This window comes from Cucumis sativus, chromosome 3 (genome assembly GCF_000004075.3).
Source record: "Cucumis sativus cultivar 9930 chromosome 3, Cucumber_9930_V3, whole genome shotgun sequence".
Taxonomy (NCBI): domain Eukaryota; kingdom Viridiplantae; phylum Streptophyta; class Magnoliopsida; order Cucurbitales; family Cucurbitaceae; genus Cucumis; species Cucumis sativus.
Genome location: NC_026657.2, coordinates 29,779,470 through 29,805,565, shown reverse-complemented (window position 1 = coordinate 29,805,565; position 26,096 = coordinate 29,779,470). Strand labels below are relative to the sequence as shown.

The 26,096-nt window shown below is 32.7% G+C and overlaps 5 protein-coding genes across 9 annotated transcripts; all 5 read left to right on the top strand.

Annotated features, from left to right (window-relative positions):
- The first annotated feature begins 254 nt into the window (after positions 1-254).
- LOC101212457 (ribonuclease P protein subunit p29) lies at positions 255-4,836 on the top strand. Of its 2 annotated transcripts, none has more exons than XM_004137916.3 (8): positions 255-565; positions 1,352-1,613; positions 1,713-1,789; positions 2,558-2,808; positions 3,243-3,311; positions 3,480-3,538; positions 4,285-4,386; positions 4,482-4,836. In XM_004137916.3, the coding sequence occupies exons 2-8, from the start codon at positions 1,379-1,381 to the stop codon at positions 4,589-4,591; spliced, it is 903 nt and encodes a 300-aa protein (XP_004137964.1). In that variant the 5' UTR covers positions 255-565; positions 1,352-1,378; the 3' UTR covers positions 4,592-4,836. The 2 variants fall into 2 exon arrangements, with proteins under 2 accessions (XP_004137964.1, XP_011651943.1); XM_011653641.2 differs by having other exon boundaries at positions 256-542.
- A 183-nt stretch (positions 4,837-5,019) lies between these two features.
- Positions 5,020-7,541, top strand: LOC101213738 (low temperature-induced protein lt101.2). Its single transcript, XM_004137759.3, has 2 exons — positions 5,020-5,171; positions 6,624-7,541. Exons 1-2 carry the CDS (start codon positions 5,052-5,054, stop codon positions 6,711-6,713), a joined length of 210 nt encoding a protein of 69 aa, XP_004137807.1. The 5' UTR covers positions 5,020-5,051; the 3' UTR covers positions 6,714-7,541.
- Positions 7,542-12,222: 4,681 nt separating this feature from the next.
- LOC101212937 (interactor of constitutive active ROPs 3) lies at positions 12,223-16,986 on the top strand. 4 transcript variants are annotated; one of them, XM_031882285.1, is made up of 5 exons: positions 12,227-12,543; positions 13,295-13,385; positions 13,696-13,790; positions 14,669-14,855; positions 14,964-16,986. In XM_031882285.1, the coding sequence occupies exons 3-5, from the start codon at positions 13,771-13,773 to the stop codon at positions 16,743-16,745; spliced, it is 1,989 nt and encodes a 662-aa protein (XP_031738145.1). In that variant the 5' UTR covers positions 12,227-12,543; positions 13,295-13,385; positions 13,696-13,770; the 3' UTR covers positions 16,746-16,986. The 4 variants fall into 4 exon arrangements, with proteins under 4 accessions (XP_004137803.1, XP_031738145.1, XP_031738144.1 ...); XM_004137755.3 differs by lacking the exon at positions 13,295-13,385 and having other exon boundaries at positions 12,223-12,543; XM_031882284.1 differs by lacking the exons at positions 12,227-12,543; positions 13,295-13,385; positions 13,696-13,790 and adding an exon at positions 13,556-13,695.
- Positions 16,987-17,996: 1,010 nt separating this feature from the next.
- Positions 17,997-19,699, top strand: LOC101213502 (40S ribosomal protein S23). The gene is made up of 4 exons (XM_004137758.3): positions 17,997-18,175; positions 18,446-18,601; positions 19,125-19,251; positions 19,333-19,699. Exons 1-4 carry the CDS (start codon positions 18,171-18,173, stop codon positions 19,471-19,473), a joined length of 429 nt encoding a protein of 142 aa, XP_004137806.1. The 5' UTR covers positions 17,997-18,170; the 3' UTR covers positions 19,474-19,699.
- Positions 19,700-21,074: 1,375 nt separating this feature from the next.
- On the top strand, positions 21,075-25,852 carry LOC101212212 (nucleolar protein dao-5). The gene is made up of 8 exons (XM_004137915.3): positions 21,075-21,344; positions 21,721-21,930; positions 22,010-22,276; positions 22,778-22,812; positions 23,267-23,362; positions 23,721-23,838; positions 23,931-24,469; positions 24,577-25,852. Exons 1-8 carry the CDS (start codon positions 21,221-21,223, stop codon positions 25,039-25,041), a joined length of 1,854 nt encoding a protein of 617 aa, XP_004137963.1. The 5' UTR covers positions 21,075-21,220; the 3' UTR covers positions 25,042-25,852.
- Positions 25,853-26,096: the final 244 nt, after the last annotated feature.

Sequence of the window (26,096 nt, the reverse complement as noted above, 5' to 3'; positions counted from 1 at the left end):
ATTTTTAAAATAAAGTTATTTGGTTGTTTTAATTATTTATTTATTTAAACCATTTTACCCAAACAACGAATTATTGGATTTATTGTATTGAAACTTTATTTCACAAAACAGTTTAATTTTTTTTATTTAATCTTTGTAAAAAATATAAATTAAATTTGGTCTTACAATTTGTTATATATATATATATATATATATATTTGAATTTGAAAGATTTATCATTTAATTTTTTTTTTCTTAAAAAGCATTAAAAACTCAAAATACAAGAAAAATGTTAACACAATTACCTTAAACCCTCTACCCTAAACTCCCGTTTACCCAGCCGGCGAGCGTTTGGGTCTTCACATTCTCCGCCTCCGCCTCCTCCTACTACCCACCTGCCGACGTTCGCCTCTGCATCTTCGCCGCCAACTGTCGATTTCACGTTCCAGCCGCTCCTTCCTATTACCAGCCACTGCACCCCATCCCGCCGCTTGCCGTTCTTGCCCGCCGCCGTCTCAGCGGCTGTCACACACGCTGCAGCCTCGTCTTTTTCCGATACCAAGGTTGTATTATTTGTTTCATTTGGGTAAGTTTTGTTAGTTTGTACTTATAACACCTACTGAGAATATATTAATTGCTTCTTCATTCGATGTTCAATCGGTCTTAATGAAATTGGAAAATTTAGAAGTAATTATTGATGTTGAGTTGGCTTGAATGGTAGAAGTAACTATTGATGTTGTAATATGAAAGAAACCACTGGCTTAGGGAGGCTTAAATTTAAAAAATGGGAACAGATTTTTTAAGTTCAGAATTCTTCCAAATACTACCAATTTGGAATGATTTCTATTATTATTATTTTCTTTTGGGGGTAAAGTCAGATTCATCGATGTTCTTTTGCATCCATAAACAAATTAAGAATGGAGATGTGGCTTCCGATCATCCTCTATATCTTTTTTCTCAATTGAAAAACGAAAATTAGAGTTGTCTGATGAAACAATGGAGCCAAAATTTGAATAATGGAGTTGTCTGTTTTGATTTTTTTTTTAATAACAGTAGCCGAATAGCATAAAAAAAAAACAGCCTCTCTGAAAAGTTGGATTGCCTTGTGCTACCTTCTGCCTTTTGATTTGTTGCATATGTAAGTCAATTTTCTTAATTTAGGGTTTCGATAATATGTATAACGATTTGGTCTCTGCTAAAAATTGCATAGACCATGAGTTTTCTGTCTTCACAGGTATCATTCAAAGCATTTTTTGGTGGAACTACATCCAATTTTCATCATTTCTTTTACATGTGCTCTTAATCCTGTGCCTTTGTTTTCTTTGAATGTCTTTTCAAGTTCTATATACAAAAAAGTTGTATGTTGTTTCAGGAAGGATTAATCAACCAACAAATTTCAATGGCGGACAATAAAGCTTCTCAAGATCTAAGGAAACACGCGTTGGAGGCATTGGAGCGGAGATGTGCTGCCGCTAAAGTCGAACTTCTTCAACAACAGAAGATTAGTTCTACAGAGAAATCAAAGAAAGAAGTCGAGGGAAAATCGGCTTTGAACAATTCCACTTCAGTTGTTTCAAGAAATCAGTATAATTCTTCAATTCCTTTGCCCTCTGAAGGGAAACCCCCATACAAAGGTCCCCTCATTGTGGATATGGTTTTTAATATTTTCGTTTGGTGGGGAAGGCAATATGTTTTTAGTTTGCTTATGTTTAGTTGATTTCTTTCATATGCAGATGTGAATGAAAGTGATCCCATATATTTCACCCTCTCAGCTGCTGTGAATGATAAATTGATGGCTACAAGTATGGATGTAAGTTGTCATCACAGGAAACGTTAAAGAGTCTTTTACCATTTAGTCTTTGGTTTTCTGTATTTTCAAAGTCAAGCTTATAAACACTACTTCATCCATGTGTTTCTTCGTTTGCTACAAGGTTTCAAAAGAAAGTTCAATATCTAATCCAAAATTTGAAAACTAAAAAGAGTAATTTTAGTTTTCAAATTTCCAGAAAAAAAAAAAAAAAGAAAAAAATGGAGCTTTTGTTATGAACTTCGGTCTTAAAAGAAGATGAAAAGCATACCCAAAAATACGTGAAGAAATGAACATAACCTTAAAAACATCTATAAAGAGGTCACTGTTGTCAAACGTGATTTAATATACTCCATTTAGTTGGCTTCGGTCTTAATGTTTTCGATATCTGTATTTTTCCTTTATTAGTATTTTGGTCTATATTTATTCACCAATGTAATCGGTTATTATGTATTTTGATTTACAATATATTATATAAAATTCTGATAGTATCAGAGCAAGTTGCTTAAAGATGTCTTGGGTTCAAGCTCCAATATTGATGTTTTCTCCCCATTTAATATTCATTTCCATTTTTGGGCAATTTTTTCATATGTTGAGCCCATAAGTGATGGGGAGTGTTAGATTTAATATTAAATTTGTTTTTACCCACTAGCTTAAGCTTTTGGGTCAATTGTGGCATAATGTTAAGTATGATGTCTCATATGCCTAGCAACAGGAAAAAGAGCTATATGTAATATGTACTTGGTTAATTTAATCTCACTTCTTCTGCAGGTTTCAAATAATAGAGGAAGAGTAATTGACAGGATTTATCACAAGTTAAAAACCAGTGGTTACGTTAAGCGGTCTAAAGAATTGAAAGTTGATGCTTATATCCTTCTTGATAATTTCGTTCCAAAACGTGCTGGAATGATTGGCTCTCGTATGAGAGCTTTGCGGAGCAATTCAAAACGATCCAAAAGGCATATGTCCATGAAGCAGCATAAAAAGTGTGGAACACTTGATTTGCCTTCTGATTGCCGCAAGTGAGTTCCGTTTATCTCCTTGATTGAGAACATTACCAGCTCCCCGCCCCACTTTATCCCATGTAGGGTTGAATTGGAAAATGGTAATGAATGTGTCAGTTTATCGTGAAATTAGAATTGGAACTTAGTAGTTGATTGATATCCATCAAAAAGGGAGTTCGGAAGATTATCGAGCAAGGTCATTAAAGGGATTGGATAGGAAAATGACAACGAAACTGTATGTTTCTTCTGAAATTAGAATTAGTACCTCGATCTAGTTGTTGATCATCATCCATTGAAAGGTGAATTTAAAAGGTTATTGGAAAAAAATGACATGTGATTGCACTCTATAGATCTTAAGTTTGTTCTTCATAGGCAACCATTGAAATGTGTTTGCTTTGGCGGGGCACTATCATTTACAGTTGACAATGAATTATTGTGCTTTTCAATTTCAGGTTTGAAATCTTTTTGCCAATGCATGATATGTGGAAGAGCTACATGAAACAACGGTTGCACAATGTTGGGTTAGTGTTTACTACCCTTTCTCTAATGTGCAACTTCTGTATTCTCAATTCTTATAAGTTACTTTTCCCCACTTATTTTGGCCCTTTTTTTTTGTTAAATTGATATTCTTCCTGTACTACTGGTATGTTTTCTGTATCATTGGGTGATAGGCGTTTCAAATCTTGCAGGCCAGATGCTTTAGCTCGTAATCTTCTCATTGCAGATCTTCACGGTGCCATGATCCGAGGTAAAATCACTATTTTCTCATAAGTTTTTTTTTTTTTTTTTTTTGCATTATTATCATATTTATAGAATCTTTTTTTTCCATGAATAAACCAAATTTCACACGATGGAAGAAGGCACAAAAAACAAGGCCCAGCCAACATGAATTTTATAGAAAGAATGGACGGTTGTTTTTCCCACTCCATGTTCTATATGTATTCCGATGAAAATCCAGCCCGTTGACTTTAAGTTTCCAAATATCTAATTTCATGGATCAAATTTAATGATTCAAACTGGTTTAAAATGAGGTCCCAGTCATATGGAGAGCCTACAAAAAAATTTGTCAAATTGGTAACAAGAACATTTAAGCTGAAATCCTAAGGGCATGTTTGGCTCAAGGCGTAGGAGCTCCACCATTTGTTTAGCCCAAGGAGCTTTTAAACCAATTGTAGGGCCTACAATTAAAAACCATTAATTCCATGACTTATTAACTCTTTCCAACTCTCCAGACTAAACAACTTCTCTCCTTATGTCAAGCTTTCCTAAAAGACTTCATATATTTACACCAGTGAAAAGCATGGCAAATTTTTTTATTTTCTTTCCTGCCATATCTTCCACATAACCACCACCCTTACAGTGTTTTGACCACAGGCCACTCAAGTTACTTCAAGGAAGTCGTGTTGAAATCTTAGTTCAAGTCAATAAGAGCATGAGGTTTCATAATAGCGTTTTCTCTCATGTTAGCTATGTTATCATTTGATGTCACTGCAGTTGTCGAGTGTATAATACCTGCTTTTACTGGAACAAGTGGCGTCATGATACGAGAAACTGCAGAAACTTTTGGAATCGTGACGAAAGATGATAAGTTTCGAGGTAACTCATCCATTTGAATCTTAAATCTGTTTTGTTTTCGTGACCAAAACAAATAACCACGGTTATTTTCTTTGTTTGGTGGTTTTGATTCCCAGTTGTGCCAAAGAAGTCTTCTGTGTTTATTTTCCAATGGGATTGCTGGAAAGTTACATTGCTAGGAGATAAACTCAGTTCAAGAATTCCGAGTTTGCCATCTACTAATTGATTCCATTAAATGATTTACATGAACAACAATCTTTGCTATAATATTAACACCGTACAGGTGTAAATTCTCTAGGATTAAATTACTCTGAATATCGAAATTGTTATGTGGTTGTAGGGAAACCCCTCGAGCCTGTAGATAAATGAGTTAATAGAGTAAGGTGTAAGAATTGAGAAAGTTGAATTGGGAATTAAGTATATTGTTCCCCTACTCTTAAAATTACAAATTTATGTTTTGTTTTGTTTTTTTTTTGGGAAGTGATTTGTATTATATTTTAATTGAGAAAATAACATATTTTCATAGTAAACTTTCTATTATTGTAATTTAAGATTTAATAAGGGAAAAAGAAAAAGATGGAAGGGAAGGAGTAAAAGAAAGAAGAGAGAAATGAGGAAGTGGTAGTAGAAAATAGAAGTTCATTTAAAGGCGGCAGTTGAAGAGGTGAGGAAAGAGGAAAGAGGAAATGCTAGGAGGAGGACAAGTAGATCGAATACCTAAGAGAATGGGTTCAGCCACATTCATCGAAGTCCTTCTCGCCATCTTCATTCCACCCGTCGGCGTTTTTCTCCGCTATGGCATTGGGGTATTCCTTCCCTTCCTTTTCCCTTTTTTCCTTCAATTCCCTTCGAATTTATGTATCTTCAGTACTATCCCTTTCCTAACTAAGATTGTAATCTTTTTTTTTATTATTATTATTATTAAAAATTAAGTTTATTTCCTTCTTTTAGGATTTTTATTGAGTTTTTAGTTTTCAATTTTTTAAACCATTTGTAGAATATAGAAGTGTATGTAGATTTAATTTTATAAAATAAAATGGTCATAAAATGTGATTGAATTTTTTTGTTTTTGTTTCTTCAAAATTCTTTATTTGATATCTATTTTGAGAATAAGTCGACTAAAAAAAACGAAATGGTAACTAACGGAATTTAGAATATTAAAATATTAAATGGTAATTGTTGCTTAATTTTCTAACTTTTAAAAATTAGAAAAATGTAAAAGTTAAAACCCTAAATTTCCTTTTATTTTTTCGTTTTTGAAAATTGTTCATCTCAATATTTCTTTGGTTGAAACAATTTTAAATTGTAATCCAGAAAACTAAAACAAGTTCTAAAGTAAAACATTATGATTTTGTGAAAAAACTCCCAAAAAAAGGAGTTTTTATGAATAACAAAAACAAGAAAACTCCCAGTGGGAGATGTTTAAATTTTCAAATATAATAGTCATTGTACTGAAAAAAACAAGAAAATAAATTTGTAAACTTACTTCAAATAATTAATCAATTATCAAATAATATAGTTTGAATTACATTTTTAGATTTATATTCATTAATTATTCGACACTTTTACTTTTTAACTGCTTATTCTTCTCTCTTTTTTGGTATAACTTCGTTATACTTCAGATTTTGTCCATGTAAGTGTTTATGCTTTTAAGTTCTAAAATCTTTATCCTCATGACCTCAAATATATTTCTTGAAATTTTCTATAAATAAAGATAAATATAAAGCTGACCATAAAAAAATTGTAGGGTAGACTATCAAATGCAGCACTCAAATATATGCCTTTCATTTTGATTTTGATTTTTTCTTTTCCTTTTGGTAATTCTTTTAAAAGAAAAAAATTTGATTGTCTTGTAAATTCATCTATACCATCAAATAAATTTTGAAAATTTTTAGAACACTTCTAGTCAACTTACAACAAAACATAGAACCAACACAGGAGAGTGGTGTTTATAAACCATTTTTCTTGATTTTTTTAACTGTGCATGCATTTGAACTATATCACCCAATTTAAAATAAAACCTGACTGTAATTTAGGAAAACACTCATAAAATACCAAGACAAATGCAAATGCAAGTTCCATAGAGTTGGTATTCAAAAATTAAAAGACAAATGGTTTAAATTCAATCACTTGGCTTAGATTTTGAAAATAGCCTTGGTAAGCTTAGATTTATTTTAAATTTTAATATTTTTTTGTTATTTTTGAAAATACTAATAACAACAATATTTGGTTATATTATTGGGTATTAAAAATTGCAGATCGAATTTTGGATTGACTTGGTGCTCACATTTTTCGGATACATTCCCGGAATTATTTACGCCGTTTACGTCTTGATTGGAACGCGATGACTGACCCTTATGGCCTTACCGTACCGCCGTGGCGTTTCTTGGTGGAATCCACCTTTTTAGGACTATACCCCTTTTCTTAGTTGTGAGATTTAGACTACAAAATGCTTCTCTTCTTTCTTCTTCTTCTTCTTTAGCTTTGGAAGGTATAAATAAAAAGATTATGGATGAAATTAGGGTGGGTTTGGTAGGGATTTTGGCATAGCTAAAATCATTTTTTTTTTCACAAAAATATGGTATTTTGCAACCTAAATAAAGTGATTTCAGAAAAATAAGAAACTACTCGATTTCTTAAGCATCACTTCTGGAAATTACCACCTTATTTCATATAGTTTTTTAAATACCCAAAATACCCTTCTTTTTTAGTAATTTGACAGTTTCAAAATCATTTTTAGTATAAACAATCCTGATCGATAGAAAATTTACTAAACATAACTTTGATGGTTTAGAAACCAATATTACCTAAAACTTTTATTTTTTCTAAAATCACTATGTCAACCCTCATTAGATGAGAATTTTTAGGTTGAATGATTGAATTAGAATTGTGCTGTGAGTATATCCTTGTGAGTTTAATTGGGTTGGTGAATGGAACGTTTGGAATTTTGGGGAGGGTATAAAAGTAATTAAGTAGCTTTGATTTTTTTGGTGAGATTTTACCATTTTAGTTTAGACAAATTGTTTGATCTAAAGTTCATGATTGATTTTTTGTTTTTAAGTTTGATGAAAGTTTTATATAATATTGTGAAAACAAAAGAAAGTATGAAGTGGTGTGGAAATGGGAATATTTATGAAATTATCATATTGAAATTGGGATGGGATTATGGAATTTAATTGGATTGGTATTGCTACATTTTTGGTATAGTAATTAATCGTCGTATTAATGGGAGTTTAGTTGTTTGTCCCATTGAAGACTACAGTCCATTCATTTTGTCTTTTTTCTGCTATAAACTCTTCAACCTTTTATTCCAAAATATTACATTAATCTTTTCGTTCCTTAAGTTTTAATGTACATGTACATTCGATTTCTGAATTTTTAAACTAGGCTAATGTAATTTTAAGTTTACAACAATAGTTCAAACCTTTTTAGTCCTTAAAAGTTTTTTAAATTATGTTTAAAAGGTTTTTTAAACAACTTTTTTTTCTTTTATTTTAAATTTAAAAAATAACATCTAAAAATCATATTTATTATAAGATATTTTTAAAGTTTAAATAGCATATAATTATTTTTAAAAAATCAAACATAAGATACTTAAATACTTAAATTTAGGATTGTATAAATATTTTTTAAATTTTAGATACTACATTTTAAAAGCTCAAGAATAAAATGGGTCTAATGTTATAAATATGAATACTAAAATGGTTTCTTTTCAAAATCCAGAGACCAAAAACAGGTATTTACCAAAACTTGTTATCTATTAATTATCAGATTTCTAAAAATCAAACTAAATATTGAAATTAACAAAAAAAAAAAAAAGAGAGAAATAAAGAAATTTGTTACGTTGGTTTAGTTAACTGAAATATAACAAAATTTATTTATTCAATCGGAAGATCTAAAATTTTATCACGTTTGTAAATATTTTTAACAATTTTATCGTTCAAATAAAAAGAAAGGAAATAGTAAAAAATAAGAGGGGAAAAAAATGATTAGGTTGAAAAGTGTGTTTCCTAAAATGATTTATTGTAAAAGGAAAGTGGAGGGAAAATAGAGAGGTGGTGGTCCATTGTGGAGGAAGGAAGAAAAGACAAGGGAGATGGAGTTTGTTTCACATAGAGACAAACATTAATTGACACCCACCGCCCACCACCATATGATATCCCCTCTTCCCCTCTTCCTCTCTTCAACAAAATCTCCGCCGTCTTGCGGTGCTTCCCACCCTTCCTCCCTCACAACCGCCGCCCACCAACTCCCATGTGCCCAACTTTTAATGCCCCATGTGACTCCTCATCCCTGTAATAAACACATTTTCTATTTCCAATACCACTTCACTAATTATATATATATGAAAAATTGTATCGAATAAAAAAAATATTTTTTAACGAACCTGTTGTAATACGTTTTTATTTTTTATGCTATGAATATGATAAAATTAGTGATATCAACGGCAATTTAGAAAATATGGTGACATCAACCTGAGTTCTATAATTATAATTTTTTTGTTATTTTTTTAAAGGTTTTTATATATATAATTTATTCTAAAAATAAAAAAACTATTTTAACCGTATTTTGTTTGAAAAATTATCCATTAATTATGGTATAATCTAACTTTTTTATTATATTTTGATTTGTTTAACTATATTTGAAAATTACTTTATTTATAGAATATAACAAAATTTATCAAATTCTTACTAACTTCAACTTTATTTTAATAATATAAAAAACATGGTAGGAGGAAAAATATTGACAAAAATAAAATAATAAAATTGTGGTTCGTTCCACAACTAGAAGGTCAATGACTTAGCTGAGTTGATAAACAAAGTCTTGAATGTGCTATCCTATTTTTTACCGTATTTTTCCTTCTATCTTATTTTTTTAATTATTTATAAAAATATATAATTATCTTATTAAGTTATTTGGTGTATTTTGTAAATGGTTTTATTTCTTTTTGAGTTGATTATTGAATGAGGAAAATTTAAAAGAATTTGAAGGAAAAGAAGGGGAAATGATTTGAATATATTGGTGGTTGCTTGCCTTAGAATCAAGTTCAAGGTTGGATGGTGATGCAATAATGATAGAAAGCACACAAGGGGTTTTAGATTTATGCTTCAATTATGGTATCATCCCCCCTCATAGGAATGTTACATTTGGGTCATCCTGGCCAACATCAATGCTTCACTCTCTTATTTTATAGTTTATACAAAACCAAATACTAGTGATAGCAAAATGTAAAAACTATTTACAAAATATAGCAAAAATTTTAAATGTACTAAAGAGTTAGATGAATTTTGCTATATTTTATAAATAATTTGTTTGAACTATTCACGAATAATTCTCCTTTAAAGAAAATAACCTTTTAAAAATGCAAAATCTAGTTTTTTTTAAGATGCAACCTAACGTTTTAAAATAAATATAAAAAAATTAGAAAATTGAATTGAGTTGATAATTATGCTAGAAAATAATAATTAAAAAAATTGACACGAATAACGTAAACACAAATAAAAAATGTGATTTAGTATGAATAACGAGAGAATAAATATTTTTAATTTTTTGTGAATTTAAACCGTGTGTGAGCTTCTTTTATCTACTAAACTAAACTACATATCGGTTGTCATTACCTGTTTGATAGTAAAAAGCTAAAAACAAATATAAAAAGGAAAATAACGGATTTTTTAATTTTTGTTTCACTAATGTTTTTAATCAATTAATAAACTTACAAGGGGACACTTTTTAATGTCACGTTATAGGAAGGAGTAGGGCAAATGTGTAACTATAAGAAAAGGGAAGCCAAAAAGTCTATTTTTAAAATAAACCCCAAACATGTGAATTTTATTGGCCCACCAATTTTTAAAAATTTTATTGTTTGTTTTGTAAGTATCAATGTCAAAATTCGTATATGATGCTTTTCTTCTATACTTGTTTTCTATATGTGTTTGCATTTTACTAACATATAGCAAAATTTTCAAATTTTATTAATAATAGACACTGATGATTGAAGTATATCCACCAACGGATTTAGTATACGACGAGGGATCCTCAACTTTATAATCTTTATATAATATCTATAAAGAAAACTATTTGATGTTTAATATTTATAGGTACTTTAACTTATTTTGCTATTTTTAAAAATGATCCAAAGTTATTTTTGTTATCTACCTTTTATGAGTGTTTTCTATATTTTAAACAGGGGTTTAGACGAAGCAAATTAAAAAAAAAAAAGGTGAGAGTTCGATATGAATTAATAAAAAGATATGTGAAAATATTGTACAAAACCCGAAATGAACCAATACAGTTTTAAAAACAAACATTGAAATGATGACTAAATTTGCATCTAATGATTATTAAGAGAAGGCATCAAGTATTACATACATGTAAAATCTAATAAATCGTTATATTTTTTAAATATACATCAATTAAATTATTGACTCGTTTCACCCTAAACATGCACGCAAGTCTCTACAAAGGTCGAAGTTTATTTTGTCGATTAGAGCACCACATCCTTGAAAATGACAGCCTATCTATTGTGTTTTAGTTATTTGATTCCAAATTAAATGTTTAGTGATTTATTAAACAATAAATTGAAGATTAAACTTGTAATTTGACATTTTTATGACAAACATTAATTTGTACCCCTAGAAAAAAGAAAAGTATGAGCGAATCAGTATAGACCAACTATTATTTAAACTTTAATTCATAAAATATCACATCGATATTGAACCAACATAATTAGTTTTGGAATAATGATGAAAATGTTGATATACCGACAAAAGACTAATACTATGCACATAGTTACATGTAAATAAGTAAATAAAGTTAACATATGATAGATGGCTATCGGTGTTTATCATTATCTAGCATTAGTATAGACAATATACAACCCCGTAGTATTGTATTTGTAAATATTTTTAATAATTTAAAAAATTTATCCTAAATAAAAACAAAGTATGGTAGATAAATAAAAATTGCCACCATTTGTCTAGTTATGCAAATTTCTCTAATTTATATTAACACATTTCTTAAGAATAACTTACACGTGTATTGAATTTTATGGATTATTTATTTTAAAGTTAATATTAATAGAATGCTAAAATTAAATATTTGTAAATATTTTTGATAGTTGTAAGTTTAAGTTGTTTTAGTTCTTAAATTTTAAGTTTATTGAGTTGAATACACGTATTTTTAAGTATTTAATTTTAATTTAATAGTAAATTTAATCACATAAAATTAACTTTATAATAACAACAATTTAATATAAATAAATATTAAAATGCTCATAAAAGTTAAAAATGAACAATAAAACTCAATATATAAACTAAAATTGAAGCGTTTAAAACTAAACAAAATTGAAATTAAACAACTTTCAAGTACACAGATGTCTATAAAATATTAAATTTACAGTAGGATATAATTATTACTATATTAAGAGTTTATAGAATTTAAATTTATATTAATTTAGTAAAAAAATAGATTTTTTAAAACTATTTATAAAATATAGTAAAATCTAGTACGTTTTCTATTTAAGTTTTTATTTTTAATTTATGACTGCCAAATAAAAAAAACAACTAAGTAAAGGTTTGAAAGTTTAAATTAATGATTATTTATTTTTGTTTTAACGTTTAAAAGAATGATTTTCTTATTTTTTAAAAAGAGAGAAATTCTGATGGATATAAAAAGAATTGAGATTATTTATAAAATATTATATTGTGTAAGTAACGAAAGATGTAAAAAAATTTATAAATGTAAACTCATAAAGCCACTCATGAAGGGAGGTGAAGAAGCGCGTGGAGGGAGAAAAGAAGTGATTGGAGGGTGAAGAAGCGCGTGAAGGAAGAGCGTGGAAAAAGAAAGAAAAGAAAGAAAAAGAAAAATAGAGAGTGAATAAAGAAATGCATCGTACTACTCATAGTCATATTGCTTTGCTTTTTCTTCTTCACTTACTCACTCCCACTGACATTACATAACAGACTTTTGAAGTAATAGAAAGAGAAAAACAAAACTCGGGAACTGAGCTCTAAACCCAGCTCAAGAACAACATCAACACCAACTCACTACTATTACCTCCATCCATCCATCCATCCTTTTTCACCATTTCCATAAAACTAGGGTTTCTCACCTTTCAACCTATTCAGGCTCACAAAACCATCATCGCCAGCCGCAGCAAAGGATTTCCATTTTCAAGTAACTACAACACTCTGTTTTCACTTCCTCATTCTGCTTCGTCAAATGCTGTTTGTTTGAGTTCAGCGTTCGTTTTCCCATTTTCTTTTACTCACTTGCTTCCTTTTTTGATGTGGGTCTTTCTCTGCTTGCTGAAAAGGATCTGTTTAACTTAACTATTTCGTAATGTTATGTGTTTTTTAAAATAATCGTTTGCGTTTTCCGAATGGTTTTGGTTTTTTGCCGATGCCAAACTGTTGGGGTTTTCTTTATTTCTGCTTACTATTTCTTCCTGAAAGTGGAAGTGGAAGTGGAAGTTGAAGTGAATTTGGTGTTGTGTTTCTGCTTACTATTTGTTTGTATGTTGATTACTTTATATACTCAGATCCGTGAGTTCAGTTTATTTACCCAACTAGACCGACTCTGAAAGCCATTGTTCACCATTCTCCATTTATGTTTGTTTTGCTTCTTCCTCGGACGTGTTTGTTTCTTTAATCTACCTGTTAGAGCTTTTTAGGATCCATCATTGAGTATATTGCTTTATGTTTAGCTTAACTTGATGCAAAATAGCGTTTATTGGATGGAAGCAACTTTAAGAGAGAGAAATACTGCTTTTCTCAAAATCAAATAAGTTTCCTAAAGTGAGCATATGTGTTTTCCTTTTTCCATTTTTTGAGTGGATCTGGAATTTACATGTTCAAATGACTGAAAATTTCCCTCTGAAAAAACTGTACCAAATACACCTTAAACGATTCTTTTGAATGAATTTCAGGGGCCCATCTTGGGCTAGGGTAGTGTAGTGCGTTTCAAAACAGAGCTCACTGTAGAGCAAAAAGGAGGGGCAAAAGGGAAAAAAGGAAATGGTAAAAGTCTGAAGTATGTTTTTTGCATAATGATAAATATAGACCTCTCTTTCTTACAGTTTTTTTATTCTTTGAAAAGGGTTAAGTTAAAATTATGGTATGATTTGGCTTTTGTTGGTTGTAGTGGGGTTAGTTTTTTGGAGTTTCTTTGAAGGGATTGTATTGTGTGTTGTCTTTTTTGTTAAGTTTGGTACTGATGTTGATCTATGGTAGTAAGGTTTCCATCCTTTGTAAATAATTTTTTGTACAAACATATATTGGCTTCCCTTTTCTGTTTATTTCTCAGTCAAGATTCTCTCGGCTCTTTCAGGTACAGTGGGTCAGAGGACTCTAGAACTCAATTATTTTACCTGCTTGATTATTTTTGTAAAGGAAACACACAAGCATGCAGACACCGAAAGCAAAGTAAGATTAACGTTTAGTTTTTGAATTGCTTAGCTGTTTGCCTCCTCTGGCCGCTTAATCCGACGGGTTTTCTTTTGTTGCTTATCTTTTGGCTTTCCGCTTCTTATTCTTGATTTCTGATTGTTTTTAACTGTTATCTGAACTGTTTATGTTTTTCTTAAAGAACTAATATAGTCCAAAGATGCAATCATGCGCGATTTAAATTTTCTAGGAGGTGTGACATATGATATTTTAGCATCTTGGCCCTCTACATGTAAGCTATGCCAAATTGTCAATGTACTGTCTGGTGTATTTGTTGGGTTGAACGACAATTCTCAGTTATGAATTTTCAAGTTGGTGATTGAATAAAGGGGGAGGGGGAAAGAAGAAGATAAAGATAACTCATTGCACGTAGTGGTACATTAATTTTGTATCTTGGAAGTGCGTGAAGTATATGATTGAGTTTGGGAATTTATGTATTATTTCAGAACTGGATGCAAATGGAATGTAGTTGACAAAGTAGTTTTATGGATGATAGTGAGGAGAGAAAGATTGGTGAACATTTGGCATGTGAATGATCTTGCTTATCTATTTAATAATGAAGCATGGTAGCATTTACATCAAACGGAGAATGCAATCCAACTTAATTGTGATGATTGATTGAGATTGCCATGTTCTTAATTACAAGTCAAGCTATGCTAAACACAGTATATGCAGATGGTAAAGTATACTGTTTGTCTATCTACCGTGTCTTATCCTCCATCGGTATGTGTGTTTTTACGTTATCCTTTCTCAGGATGAAAGATTTCTTTTAGTTCATTGGCACCTAGTGTTGTAGCTAAGTAGATAAAGCTATATATTATGGCCAGATCTTAAAAGTTGTTTGAATTGAATTGCAGAACTGGCTCCTCAGAAGTACCTCAAAGAAAATCCCCAAGAACACCTCGGACCGCTCGTCAACTTAAAACTCCGAGCACAGATCCTGATTCCGTTTCCACTTCTCCACTTGCTGCTAGTAAGACACCTAAAGAGAGAAGTCCTAGGGTGGTGACTGACCGGAAATCACCACGATGTTTAGCCACTGAGGTACCTGGTTTACATTTTATGACCAAGTACATCGATTCTATATTCTACCTACATTATATGATACCACTTTGATTTGTTAATATTAGGAATTTCTTTTTCTCATTTCAGAGTAAAGGGCATAGCAAAGTGGCCGAATTGGGATTACAGCTTTCTCAACTTCAGGAGGAACTCAAGAAAACAAGTGACCGATTGAGTGCATCTGAATCACATAAAAAACAAGCCCAACAGGAGGCAGAAGAAGCAAAGAAACAACTTTCAGATATGTCTGCAAAGCTTGAACAATCCCAACAGCAGGTGCTTGAGCTCTCTGCTTCGGAGGAAGATCGTGTTCAAGAACTGCACAAAATTTCTCAGGATCGTGATCGAGCGTGGCAGTCTGAGCTTGAGGCTGTTCAAAAGCAACATTCGATGGATGCTGCTGCATTGGCCTCTGCCATTAACGAAGTTCAGAGGCTCAAGGTCCAGTTGGAGATGGTGTCTGATTCTGAGTTAAACCGAAGCAAGCTTGCTGAGTCTTCACAAACCGAGATGGATGATTTAAGAACACAACTCTCGGAGACTCTCTCCCTAGTTGAAAAACTGAAAGATGAGCTTAGTTACTGTAGAGAATCCGAAACTCAAGCCCTTGAAGTTGCAAGGAAAAGCAAAAATCAATTTGAAACAGCCAAGGCAGCTGTGGAAAAGCTCCAATCAGATGCGATCAAAGCCGTTGAGGCTTACAACTCTTTGTCCTTAGAGTTGGAGCAATCAAAGGCTCGGATTGAATCACTGGAGGGACAGATCAGTGAGAATCAGAAAGGGCTAGTAGATTCTACAAGCAATGATTTGGGTCCCGAGGAAAACAATGGGAAGGATGAAATCGACGTGATAAAAACTGAGCTCACTTCTATGAGACTAGAAGCAGATAGATCAAAATCTGCATTAGCTGCAGCTGAGACTAGGCACGAGGAGGAATATGTTCGATCAGCATTGCAAATTAGAATTGCTCACGAACTCGTGGAACAAATGAAAGTTGAGTCACGTCAGAAAGAGGCAGAATTGAAAGCAGAACTTAAGGAGGCCAGAGCAGATTTAGAACATTTGAAAGTAGACATTAAGGAGAAAGAAACTCAATTGTGTAGTGTTGTGGAGGAAAACAAAGAGCTCAACTCAAAGATGAGCCAAATCATTCCAGTCGACCGGGGGTCTGAACTAGCAATGGAGCTAAAGAAGTTAGAGGCTGATATGGGGGAGTTGAAGAACAGGCTGTTGGAAAAGGAGACAGAGTTGCATAGTACAATGGTGGAAAATGAAGCACTTAAGAAGAAGATCGAGATTATAGATATGGAAAGGAAGTCTGAACTAGCAGTGGAGTTGAAGAAATTTGAGGCTGATACGGCAGAGTTGAAGACCAGGCTGTTGGAAAAGGAGACAGAATTGCAGAGTACAACACAAGAAAATGATGCACTTAAGATGGAAATTGAGAAGATAAAAGTAGAAACAAATAAGATCAACGAAGAAGCAGTTACTTTGGCAGAAACAACCAAGGCTGCAGAGCAAGAAGCACTAATGAAACTCAAGCATGCAACAGAAGAGGCAGATAACAGTAACAGAAGAGTGGCACGAGTCGCCGAGCAGTTAGATGCTGCACAGGCTGCTAACTCTGAAATGGAGGCTGAGTTGAGGAGGTTAAAAGTGCAAGCAGACCAGTGGAGGAAAGCAGCTGAGGCAGCCGCTGCAATACTCTCAACTGGAAACAATGGGAAGATTGTTGATAGAATAGTATCTTTGGATAACAATTATCCTCTCGGCTCACCGTACTCGGAAGATCTCGATGATGAGTCACCGAAGAAGAAGAATGGAAATATGTTGAAGAAGATTGGAGTTTTGTGGAAGAAAAACCAGAAGTAAACTGGGTTCAGAATAAACTACTGAAGAATATTGTATGAATGTCTGTTAGTAGGATGTTTTATTGGTCTCTTCTTTTCTGGCTTTTACTTTCCCATTGCCATTTGGCTTGTTTTATGTTTGAAGACTTGTGTAATATGTATTTTATGCCGTGGCTAGAAATGGGCAATGTATAACTCTACTTTTCAACGTCTTTCCCTCTCTATCTTTTGCAGTGCTCATGGAAAAGATAAATTTGTGCTAATGGATAAATCTTTTTCTCACTAGCTATGATGAGAAAGAAAAATGATTTTAAATTAAATTATACTTTATAATAATGCCAATTAAAATTATGTTTATTGTTGTAATTATAATTAAATTCAATATAAGCATCGATTATAAAATCTAAAAAAAGGGTTTGTTTCAACTCCTAGGCTCTCTCTCTTTCTGACTTGATAGTTGATAGGAACTTCATTGAAGGACGTAGAAGGAGGAGGTTTTCTAGCTTTAACTTTTTCCTACGCTCTCTTTCAAACCCACTATTTAGTATTTAGTACCCCACGGACGGTTTTCATTTAAGGGAATAAAAAGGCAACGGTTTTGAAGGAATAAGAGGATATAAGAAGTCAGTGATTTTCTATTAGTGAAACGAGAAGAAAAAGATATAGGAAGGCGAGGAGTACTTATGATATGAAGGATATAAGAGGAAAGCCATAATAGGGCTACTCCAAGGATCTGATGGACAATACAAACTTTTTTTTGTCTCACTGCCACTCATAGATTGCCTGCCTACGTGGTGGTGCATTTTGTACATACATACACATTTTTAGAAGGATAGGTATTTTAAAGAATTTCTCCACCTTAGTTCAAATTTAGCTGGCTCTTGATAAAGAGATGATGAGATATTAATTTTATAAAAAAAATCAAATTAAATCTTTTGATTCGTCCGAATAAAAAAAATTTCAATTACAGACAAGGCAAGAATACAAGATGGTTCATATTATATCGGCTTAGTGAAGATATTTTTTGTATTGCGAACTTTGTTTATATTAAGTGTTTTTGTTATCGTCTTCGAGACGGAAGTACAATCATCCCTGCTAATATGACTTTAGTGTTATTTGATCTAGAAAATATTTCTTTAGATTATTTGCTTTTAGGCAGAGGAGTGTATGTGTAACTATTACCATTTTACAAAAATAGCAGGCTATATTTCGAAAGTACATAGTGACAATTTTCCAAAAAAAAAGAAAAGAAAAGAAAATACATAAGACCCAAATTCCGAATTTTATTTCCGGCCCAAAATCTTGAATGGGCCGAAATCAAACACCCCAAATTCCCCCATATATTATCGAGTTTTAGTTGTCGACGGTCCTTTCTTGAAGACTAGGGTTTTGGGCAGCTCTTTCCTCAACTTTCGAAGCCTTCGCCGAAACCTTTCTCTCTGCAAACATGGGGTGAGATTTTTAACCTAACTTCTATGTAAATGGCGGAAGGAGTGAATGATTCTTAGAATTTTTTTCCTCATTTTAGTTTAACTGTCATAAGTATTCATCTGGTTTGCAATTACCACTAGATTTTTCTAATGTACTAGTTTTTGGATGGTTTTAGAACTCTGTAATGGTGAGTGAGATTTCTAGATGAAGGTTGGATTGCGGTTTTTTTATCTGTTGTTTTTTTATTGCTTTTGATTGATTAATGGTTGTTGTTATTACTTAATCCAACAGGAAAACAAGAGGTATGGGAGCTGGGCGTAAGCTGAAGTCCCACCGTAGAAGGCAAAGGTGGGCTGACAAAGCTTACAAGAAATCTCACCTTGGCAATGAATGGAAGAAGCCATTTGCCGGTTCTTCTCATGCCAAAGGCATCGTCTTGGAAAAGATGTAAGATTGCAAGCATACTGTTTTCTCCTTCAGATTTGAAGCTTAGCTTTTGTTATTTTCGGATTATTTTTTTCAATTGGGATGTGCAAGCATACATTAGAATGTGTAATTTTGTCATAATAAATTAAATCCAACCATATATGTGAGTCACCTGATTTATTTTAGTGTTGGTAACTTGTGTTTTAGGAGTTATTTTGAAATGGTTAGGAATCACTTTTTTCATGTTCAAAATCACTCTTAAATGTGTGGAAATCACGTGAAATCAATTTATTGTTTAATATTAGACTCTCAAATCATCAAAATTGATTTGTATTGATTATAAATATGTTTTAGAATTATTTTAGCTGTTTTAGTATCACTCTCAAACATGGCTTCACCCAACATTACAAGTAATTGTCACCCAACTTGATTTAATTTTGTTAGTAACTTCAGATTTTATTGAGTTCTAAACTGCATTATGATTTTTTCTTTTCCATGTTTGAATGTTTTGTATCTAAATGAGCAAATGCTAATCTGATTTCAGAGGTATTGAGGCTAAGCAGCCAAATTCTGCCATTAGAAAGTGTGCCAGGGTTCAACTCATCAAAAATGGAAAGAAGATTGCCGCATTCGTTCCCAATGATGGTTGCTTGAATTACATTGAAGAAAATGTAAGTTGCTACCACCCCCCTTTCCTCTTCTGCAAAATAATACGAGGGAGTTTGAAACTAATACAAAAACTTTGATTGCAGGACGAAGTGTTGATTGCCGGATTCGGTCGTAAAGGACATGCTGTCGGAGATATTCCCGGTGTTCGATTCAAGGTTGTGAAGGTCTCTGGTGTGTCTCTCCTCGCTCTTTTCAAGGAGAAGAAGGAGAAGCCAAGGTCTTAAGTTTGCTTGGCAGAGTTTATCATCTTCTTACAGTTTTCCATCGATAATTTTAGAGTATTTTTGAGTTCTTGATTATTGGGTTGTTTTGGACTATTATGTAGTTACTGCCTCTCTCCTCGCTGTCTTATTTTTGAAATCGCTTGACTGAGTTCCTTCCATTTTGATCTGAAAACTCTCTTGTTTATTAAGATATATCAACAACCATGTCTTTGAATGAGTTCTTTCATAGCAGCAGTTTCATTCCCAGGCTAGAAGTACTCTTCGAAGAAGTTATAATTTCATTTAGGCTGATGCCAAGGTTTAGGTTTGATTTGACGAAAAAATGTTCTTTTAAAAATCATTTTTTATTTAAACGCTTTTGATGAAACCTATTTATATTAGCATGTTCTTACAATTTGACTAACTTAGTTAAAAATGTGTACATTCCAAAGGAAAAACGCGACAATTTTCAATTCAAACGAAAAATGAGATAGATATTAGTTTGGATCAATAAGTTATGATGTTTATACTAGTATGGTGATTTTGACTACTTCTTGAGTACCCGTCATTCTATGGCCTATGCACATTCTGTTTGAGATGTATATAATTGTGTGAACTCTATTCAATAATAATTGATATTTGACATATACTCTCTTTTTGGTAAGTTAGAGAACCAAGTAATTTTTACTTGGAAAAAAGGACAAGTTGTTATAATCACAATAATACGATTAATCAATTCTAATTTATGAGTTTGTTATAAATTTAATTACCCTCTTAAATAATAAGTACTTTACAATGTACCAACCCCTTATTAGTTATGAGGATTCTTCTACTAAATTTTATAACAATATTATTATCAAATATTGATCTACATAATTGTTATATATTTAATTATTAAAATTGTTGCTATATATAAGATTGCTAACCATCGTAATTATCTTTATAATGAATATAAATTTTATTATTTCGATTTTCGATAGTTATTAGGTTTTAAGTAATTTATTCAATTCAAGGGTTTCAATATTTTTTTTAAATTAAAAGCTCTTTTCATACAAAAATATTTTAAAGTTTTAGAGTGTTTCAAGATTACTTTGAATAATTTTGATTTTCTTAAATGATTTATTATTTAAAAAATATTGACATGTGAAAGCTTTGCAAACAAATAAACTGATATCAAACCATAATACTCAAATATGGTTTTTGTCTATCAATATATTTATTGGTTAGATCACAATAATTTTATATATCTATAGTCTAGGGAGCAATGTATCTCAAATTAAAAGGTTGTTGCTGGGTGCTATTCTAATAATATCATAACTGAAGGCCTATCTTGCAATTTTTCTTTCCTAGTTTTATCATGTACATTTTAATTAGTTATAATATTGTTTTGAATATGTTTCATTCTTATTGATCATTATATTCAATTTTAGTTAACTTAATTTTAATAATGTTTCACTTATTCATCTTTAAAATTAATTTATTTTAAAGAACTAAATTATATTATGAGGACAAAATTTAAGATTTATGGAAAGTGGAGAGGCTGAAATATAAAGAAGTTCAAAATACAAGGACGTAAATGATCTTTTTAGTTTCTAATTTTAAACCGCCATTTCCACCGATTTCAAACAAATAAATTAAAATATTAGAACCCTCCTTTTCCCTCTCCAAAACCTCCCGTCCCTTTCTCTCCACCTTTGGATTTTCGAAATCCTTCAATCCGATTCCGACAGATCATCATCTCTTTCGCGATTCTTCCAGATCGATATCCATGGACGCCGTAGGTGCTGATCCCGATCGCCGTTTTTGCCGTCTCAGCCTCATTGATTTCGCCTCCGAGGACGATTTTCTCCTCCCTTCTCCTTCATGCGACCTCCACGACGTCAGTTCTTTAGGTCTGTTCCGGAAATTCTTCATTTCAGTACAGTTATATTTATTGTGCTGCTAATCCTACTTTTGTTGATAATTTGTGTTTTTGCCGTATGTTCTATGTATGGAGCTGCTTGAGTTGCATTTCTGTTGTGTGGTTTTTGTTTTTCTTGGATTTTCGATATTCTCTTTTACCACTCAAATTTCAGAAGTTGCTTTAATTTTTGTTTTTGGTCGATATTAATCTTTTTTACTTCGTTACGCGTCGTTCATCTGCGGCAGTTTTATATCGATTTTCTTGGCTTTAAGAACTGGCAGATTTGCTTAATATCTGGGAAACTCGAAGTTTTGATGATTGTATTGGAATTTTTTATTTTTTATTTTTTATGTGCTTATGTGTAGACATTACAAATGAAGACGAGGAACATGATAGAATCAGACAATCAGGGGCCATAGATTGTAGCAGAATAGATGAGAGAACAGATGGGTTCGAACAGAGAGAGGATAAACCTCAATTAGTCCCATCATCGGAACCGGAAGCGATCAAAAGAAATGGAAAATATAATTTGCGTAAGAGTTTAGCATGGGATAGCGCTTTCTTCACCAGTGCAGGTATTGTTTTATTTGCGTTTGTGATATTACTTTAATTTTGTCCTATATACCTCCACTGTTCCAACGTCTTGTGTTTCAGGGTTTTTGGATCCTGAGGAGTTTACTAGCATGATTGCACCGGTAGGCAGAAATGAAAAACGTGTATTACCCATAATTTCAGAAGATGTTCAGAAATCTTCAGATTCAATATCTACATTGGAAAGTGAAATTATGCCACTAGAAAGCATTGAGGGCAATCTATTCGAAGATGTAAGGGCTTCAATTCAAAAATCTAGTAGAATAGTTGGAAAGGCCAATTCCAGAACTAAAGTTGAACCCGGGCGACAGGAAGCACAAAAACCGCCATGTGAGCTACTTTCTAGTTTCTAAAAAATATTGGTTTAGTGATAACAAATTGAGTTTTGCTCATGTTATTTAGATAAAATGAATAAATAAGAAGCCTGTTCACAAAAGCCCAGCTTCGTAACGGGAACAGTACTATAATTTTGGTATGGTTCTCATTGAAGAACCAGTTTTTCTTTTCAAAACATGAAGCTATTTACGTTCTATATAGAATTGCAACCTTCTATTTGTTTGATATTTAGATGAAAAGATTCATGTGGGACAGTAGAGTACAGATTATAGAACATAAATATTATCTTCTTTGTACTTTCTACCATGACTGTTCTGCAACAGCAAGAGAGATCATTTTGTTCTTCTCCAAGCAAATCTGTATGTTTCAAATTTCGTAGGAGTTTGCCACTAACTCTGCAGGAGACCTGTGGGTTTGGCTAGACTTTATGAATCTTTTATATTATCTTTTTATATCTCATTATAACTCAATCTAACATTACTGCATTATTTTCAGCTGCAGGAAGGCTTGATCTTACTTCACAAAATAAGGCAAGTAAACAATTTTGCATCCTCTTAGTGTTTCATAGGTGTCAATATCGTTTTGGTCAATAGAACTTTCGTAGCTATTTTGCTTTGTTCTTTATATTTTCAAATGTTTTATTTTGATGCTTGATTTTTCATAAAAGTTATTTTCGATCCTTGTTATTAAGTTTCTGTCTAGTATTTATCTGAAAATTTTGTTCACTTGTCCTTAGATATGATATCATAGATTCATACTCTATTATATAGGTGGTGGTCAAAACATGGTCGTGAAGTTTTTGTTAAGGGTATTGGGAAGTTCTGTGTTTAAGGACAAAAGAAGATTTCTATACAAGTCTAAGGATCAAAATAGAACATTTGGAAGTATATAAACCAAAATGGCATAAGAGTTAAAATATCCTAAAGTTAGATTTTAACTTTTTTTGTACATTTGAACTCATGATGTTACTGTGTAACACTTCAGATGAAGGATAGGTCTGCATCCAGTAAGCTACCTGATGCGTTGCAAGGACCTGGAAAAACTATTAAGCAGAATTCTTCTCAACCACGCGGTGGACAGGTAGTATATAAGCCTTAGTGTTTTTTCTGATTTTGTAGAATTCAAATATCTTCTGTGGCTATTAACCCAGGGCAATGGCATCTACATCAACGGACCACCAGCAATATTATAAACTTATATCTGACCTTTTGACTCGATGCATTTTATTCCTATATGATATTACGGTCAAAGTCCATTGCGTTTGTTCTATTGTACCACTGATGCCCATGTAATGCAAGTGTATAACATAGAATTCTGTGACCATGGACTAGCATATGCCTGTCTAATAGCCATCTCATTTCTTGTTGACCATTTTCTACTCATTTGTCCCACATTTTCTTGATGTGTCTGAAAAAAGAATGTGTTCTTATTTTTGAAGCAATTGAAGGCAGTCGGCAGGCTTCCTTCCAGCTCATTATCATCAAAGAAGCCTTCCCTTGGCCATAATCCTACAGCCACTGCAAAGGATGGTACTATAAGTGGTACAAGACCTGCAGGTGATTAGAACTTTAATTTTGTTATATATATATTTTCTTTGAGACGGGTTGCAAATATATACCCATTCTGTTCTTTTTCACGCAAATTGCAGATAGACGGGATTCAGTTAGTCTTAGAACTACTGCACATAGGCCTACTCGAATTTCAACTTCAGCTAAAAGTGCCCAAAAGACTTCCTCCGACGTTTCTACAAGTTCATCTGACAAGGTTGGTAAATCTTCCTCCAAAGATGTGAGGAAGAAAACAGAGTGTAAGGCTTTACCTTCCTCGGGTGTCCAAAAAACACCATCACGAGTTACATCGAAGGTCACAAGTCCTTTTGGGAAATCACGTCTCTCTTCTAAGTTTGCTTCAGGAATATCACCTGCTAGCTCTATTAGTGAGTGGTCAACGGAGTCATCGTCTAGCCCAAGAGTCAGCCTTCACTCAATTTCAAGCAAAAGAATCTCTACAGACAGTGAGGCTTCTCATGATGGAAGAAACCATCCTGTTGGACCCCATACTCAGACTACTGGTTTGCTGTCTCAATCAGTAAAGAAAGCTTCTTCGCAATCTTCTATACTTCCTCCCGCTTCTGTGAAGCCTTCGGGCCTTCGATTGCCATCGCCTAAAATCGGTTACTTTGATGGGGTAAGTTTTGTGTTTTTTTATATTTATATGATTCGGTATCTTTAGTTGGGGATTTTTTTAAAGTCATCCTAAGCAAGGGAACCAAAATTTGTGACTGTATTTCACAGAGTAAAACATCTAGCACGAAATCTAATCTGGCTGTACCCGGTGGCATGACTAAGATTGGAGCTGGAAATGTCAGCACTAATGGAGGCGAAAGTAAGATCAAGCCCTCAAAGCTCCAACCTGCTAGATTGTTGCCCAAGAGCACAACTCGTGCGAATCCTACTATGAATTTGAAATCTCATAAATCTTCTGCAACCAAGATGTCGAAAACAAAAGCCCTCGACCAAAAAGTCAAGGAGCTTCATCGCGAAGGATCAAATACCGATTTGCACGATTCAGATGCATGTGCAGAAAGTAATGATATTTCTGGAGCTATGAGGGAGGAAATGACCAAAGAAAATGAAGCTTGCAGTAATGCAAACGAAACGCTGACAACTAACTCCGCGGGAGAAAACCTAACAACAATTCACCGAACTTCCAGACCTAATGTTGATGGTATGGTTATCGGTTCCATCTCAAAGAAGTGATCGGTGAATGTGGTGAGAGAATTTGTTTGAGAGAGGGTTCAATGAGTGGAAAGAAGGCAACTTTATGCTTGCAGAAGGTAAGTCAGAATCATGAATTTGGTTGTCATTGGTTCTCGAAACGAGTTTATTAACTGTCGATGAGGATTCTCGGCTTGTCAAATATCTGATAATGTTCAAAGGAAGCCTCCCACTTTCTTGTCAAAACTCACAAGTTTCATTATCTCACTGCTTCATCTAACTTTGATATCTGCTGTTGACATCAATATCCTCTCTAACCAAGGCCTATTTGGAATCGACCATCAAGTGCTTAAAATGGTGTTCTAACCATAACAGAAAGCACTTGAAAAGCTATTCCAAATAAATCCCAAGGATGCTTTGTCTCAGCTGCAGCCTCAAATGTGAATCAAGAATGGCCCCATCTTTGCCCATCTAAGCGAGACCATTCCGGGAATAGCCAATTTTGTAACGGCCTTTTTGGGTTTTCTGATGGAATGCGAAGGTCTATTGTGCTGCAGCTGATCATCTGATACCAACTTATATGGAGGCATTGCTAATCAGTGAGCTAACTTGGTATCCACGACGTCGTCATGTTCGGGTTGCTTGTGAACTCGGTGGAAGAGATCGAAGAAATGTTTGACGACGTTGATTTCGAACCATTCAGAATCCAGAAATGGTTGGCATGTTTTACCTTTTTCAGTTCGTGAATAGCATTGTGAATGTTCCTCTTTTAACCATTTTGCTGTACTGCAATGAAAATTTTATTGTAGTAATTCTGGATCCATTTTATTATGGATTTTTTAACCCAATTAAATATGGATTTAGTAAAAAAAAAAAAACATTCTACCATAATAAATCTAAATTAAACACTAGTAATTTTTTTAGGGAGAGTTTAATCTCTATTATTTCTTTACCATACCACCAGTTTAAAATAATTTAAATAAGCTAATATGCCATTCAGTTGTTTTTACCACAAATATGATGGCCAAATTTTTGAAATAAGTGAATGTTTTCATTGTTAAGCATAGGTTATGTTTGTCGTTTCCTAAATTATTCTC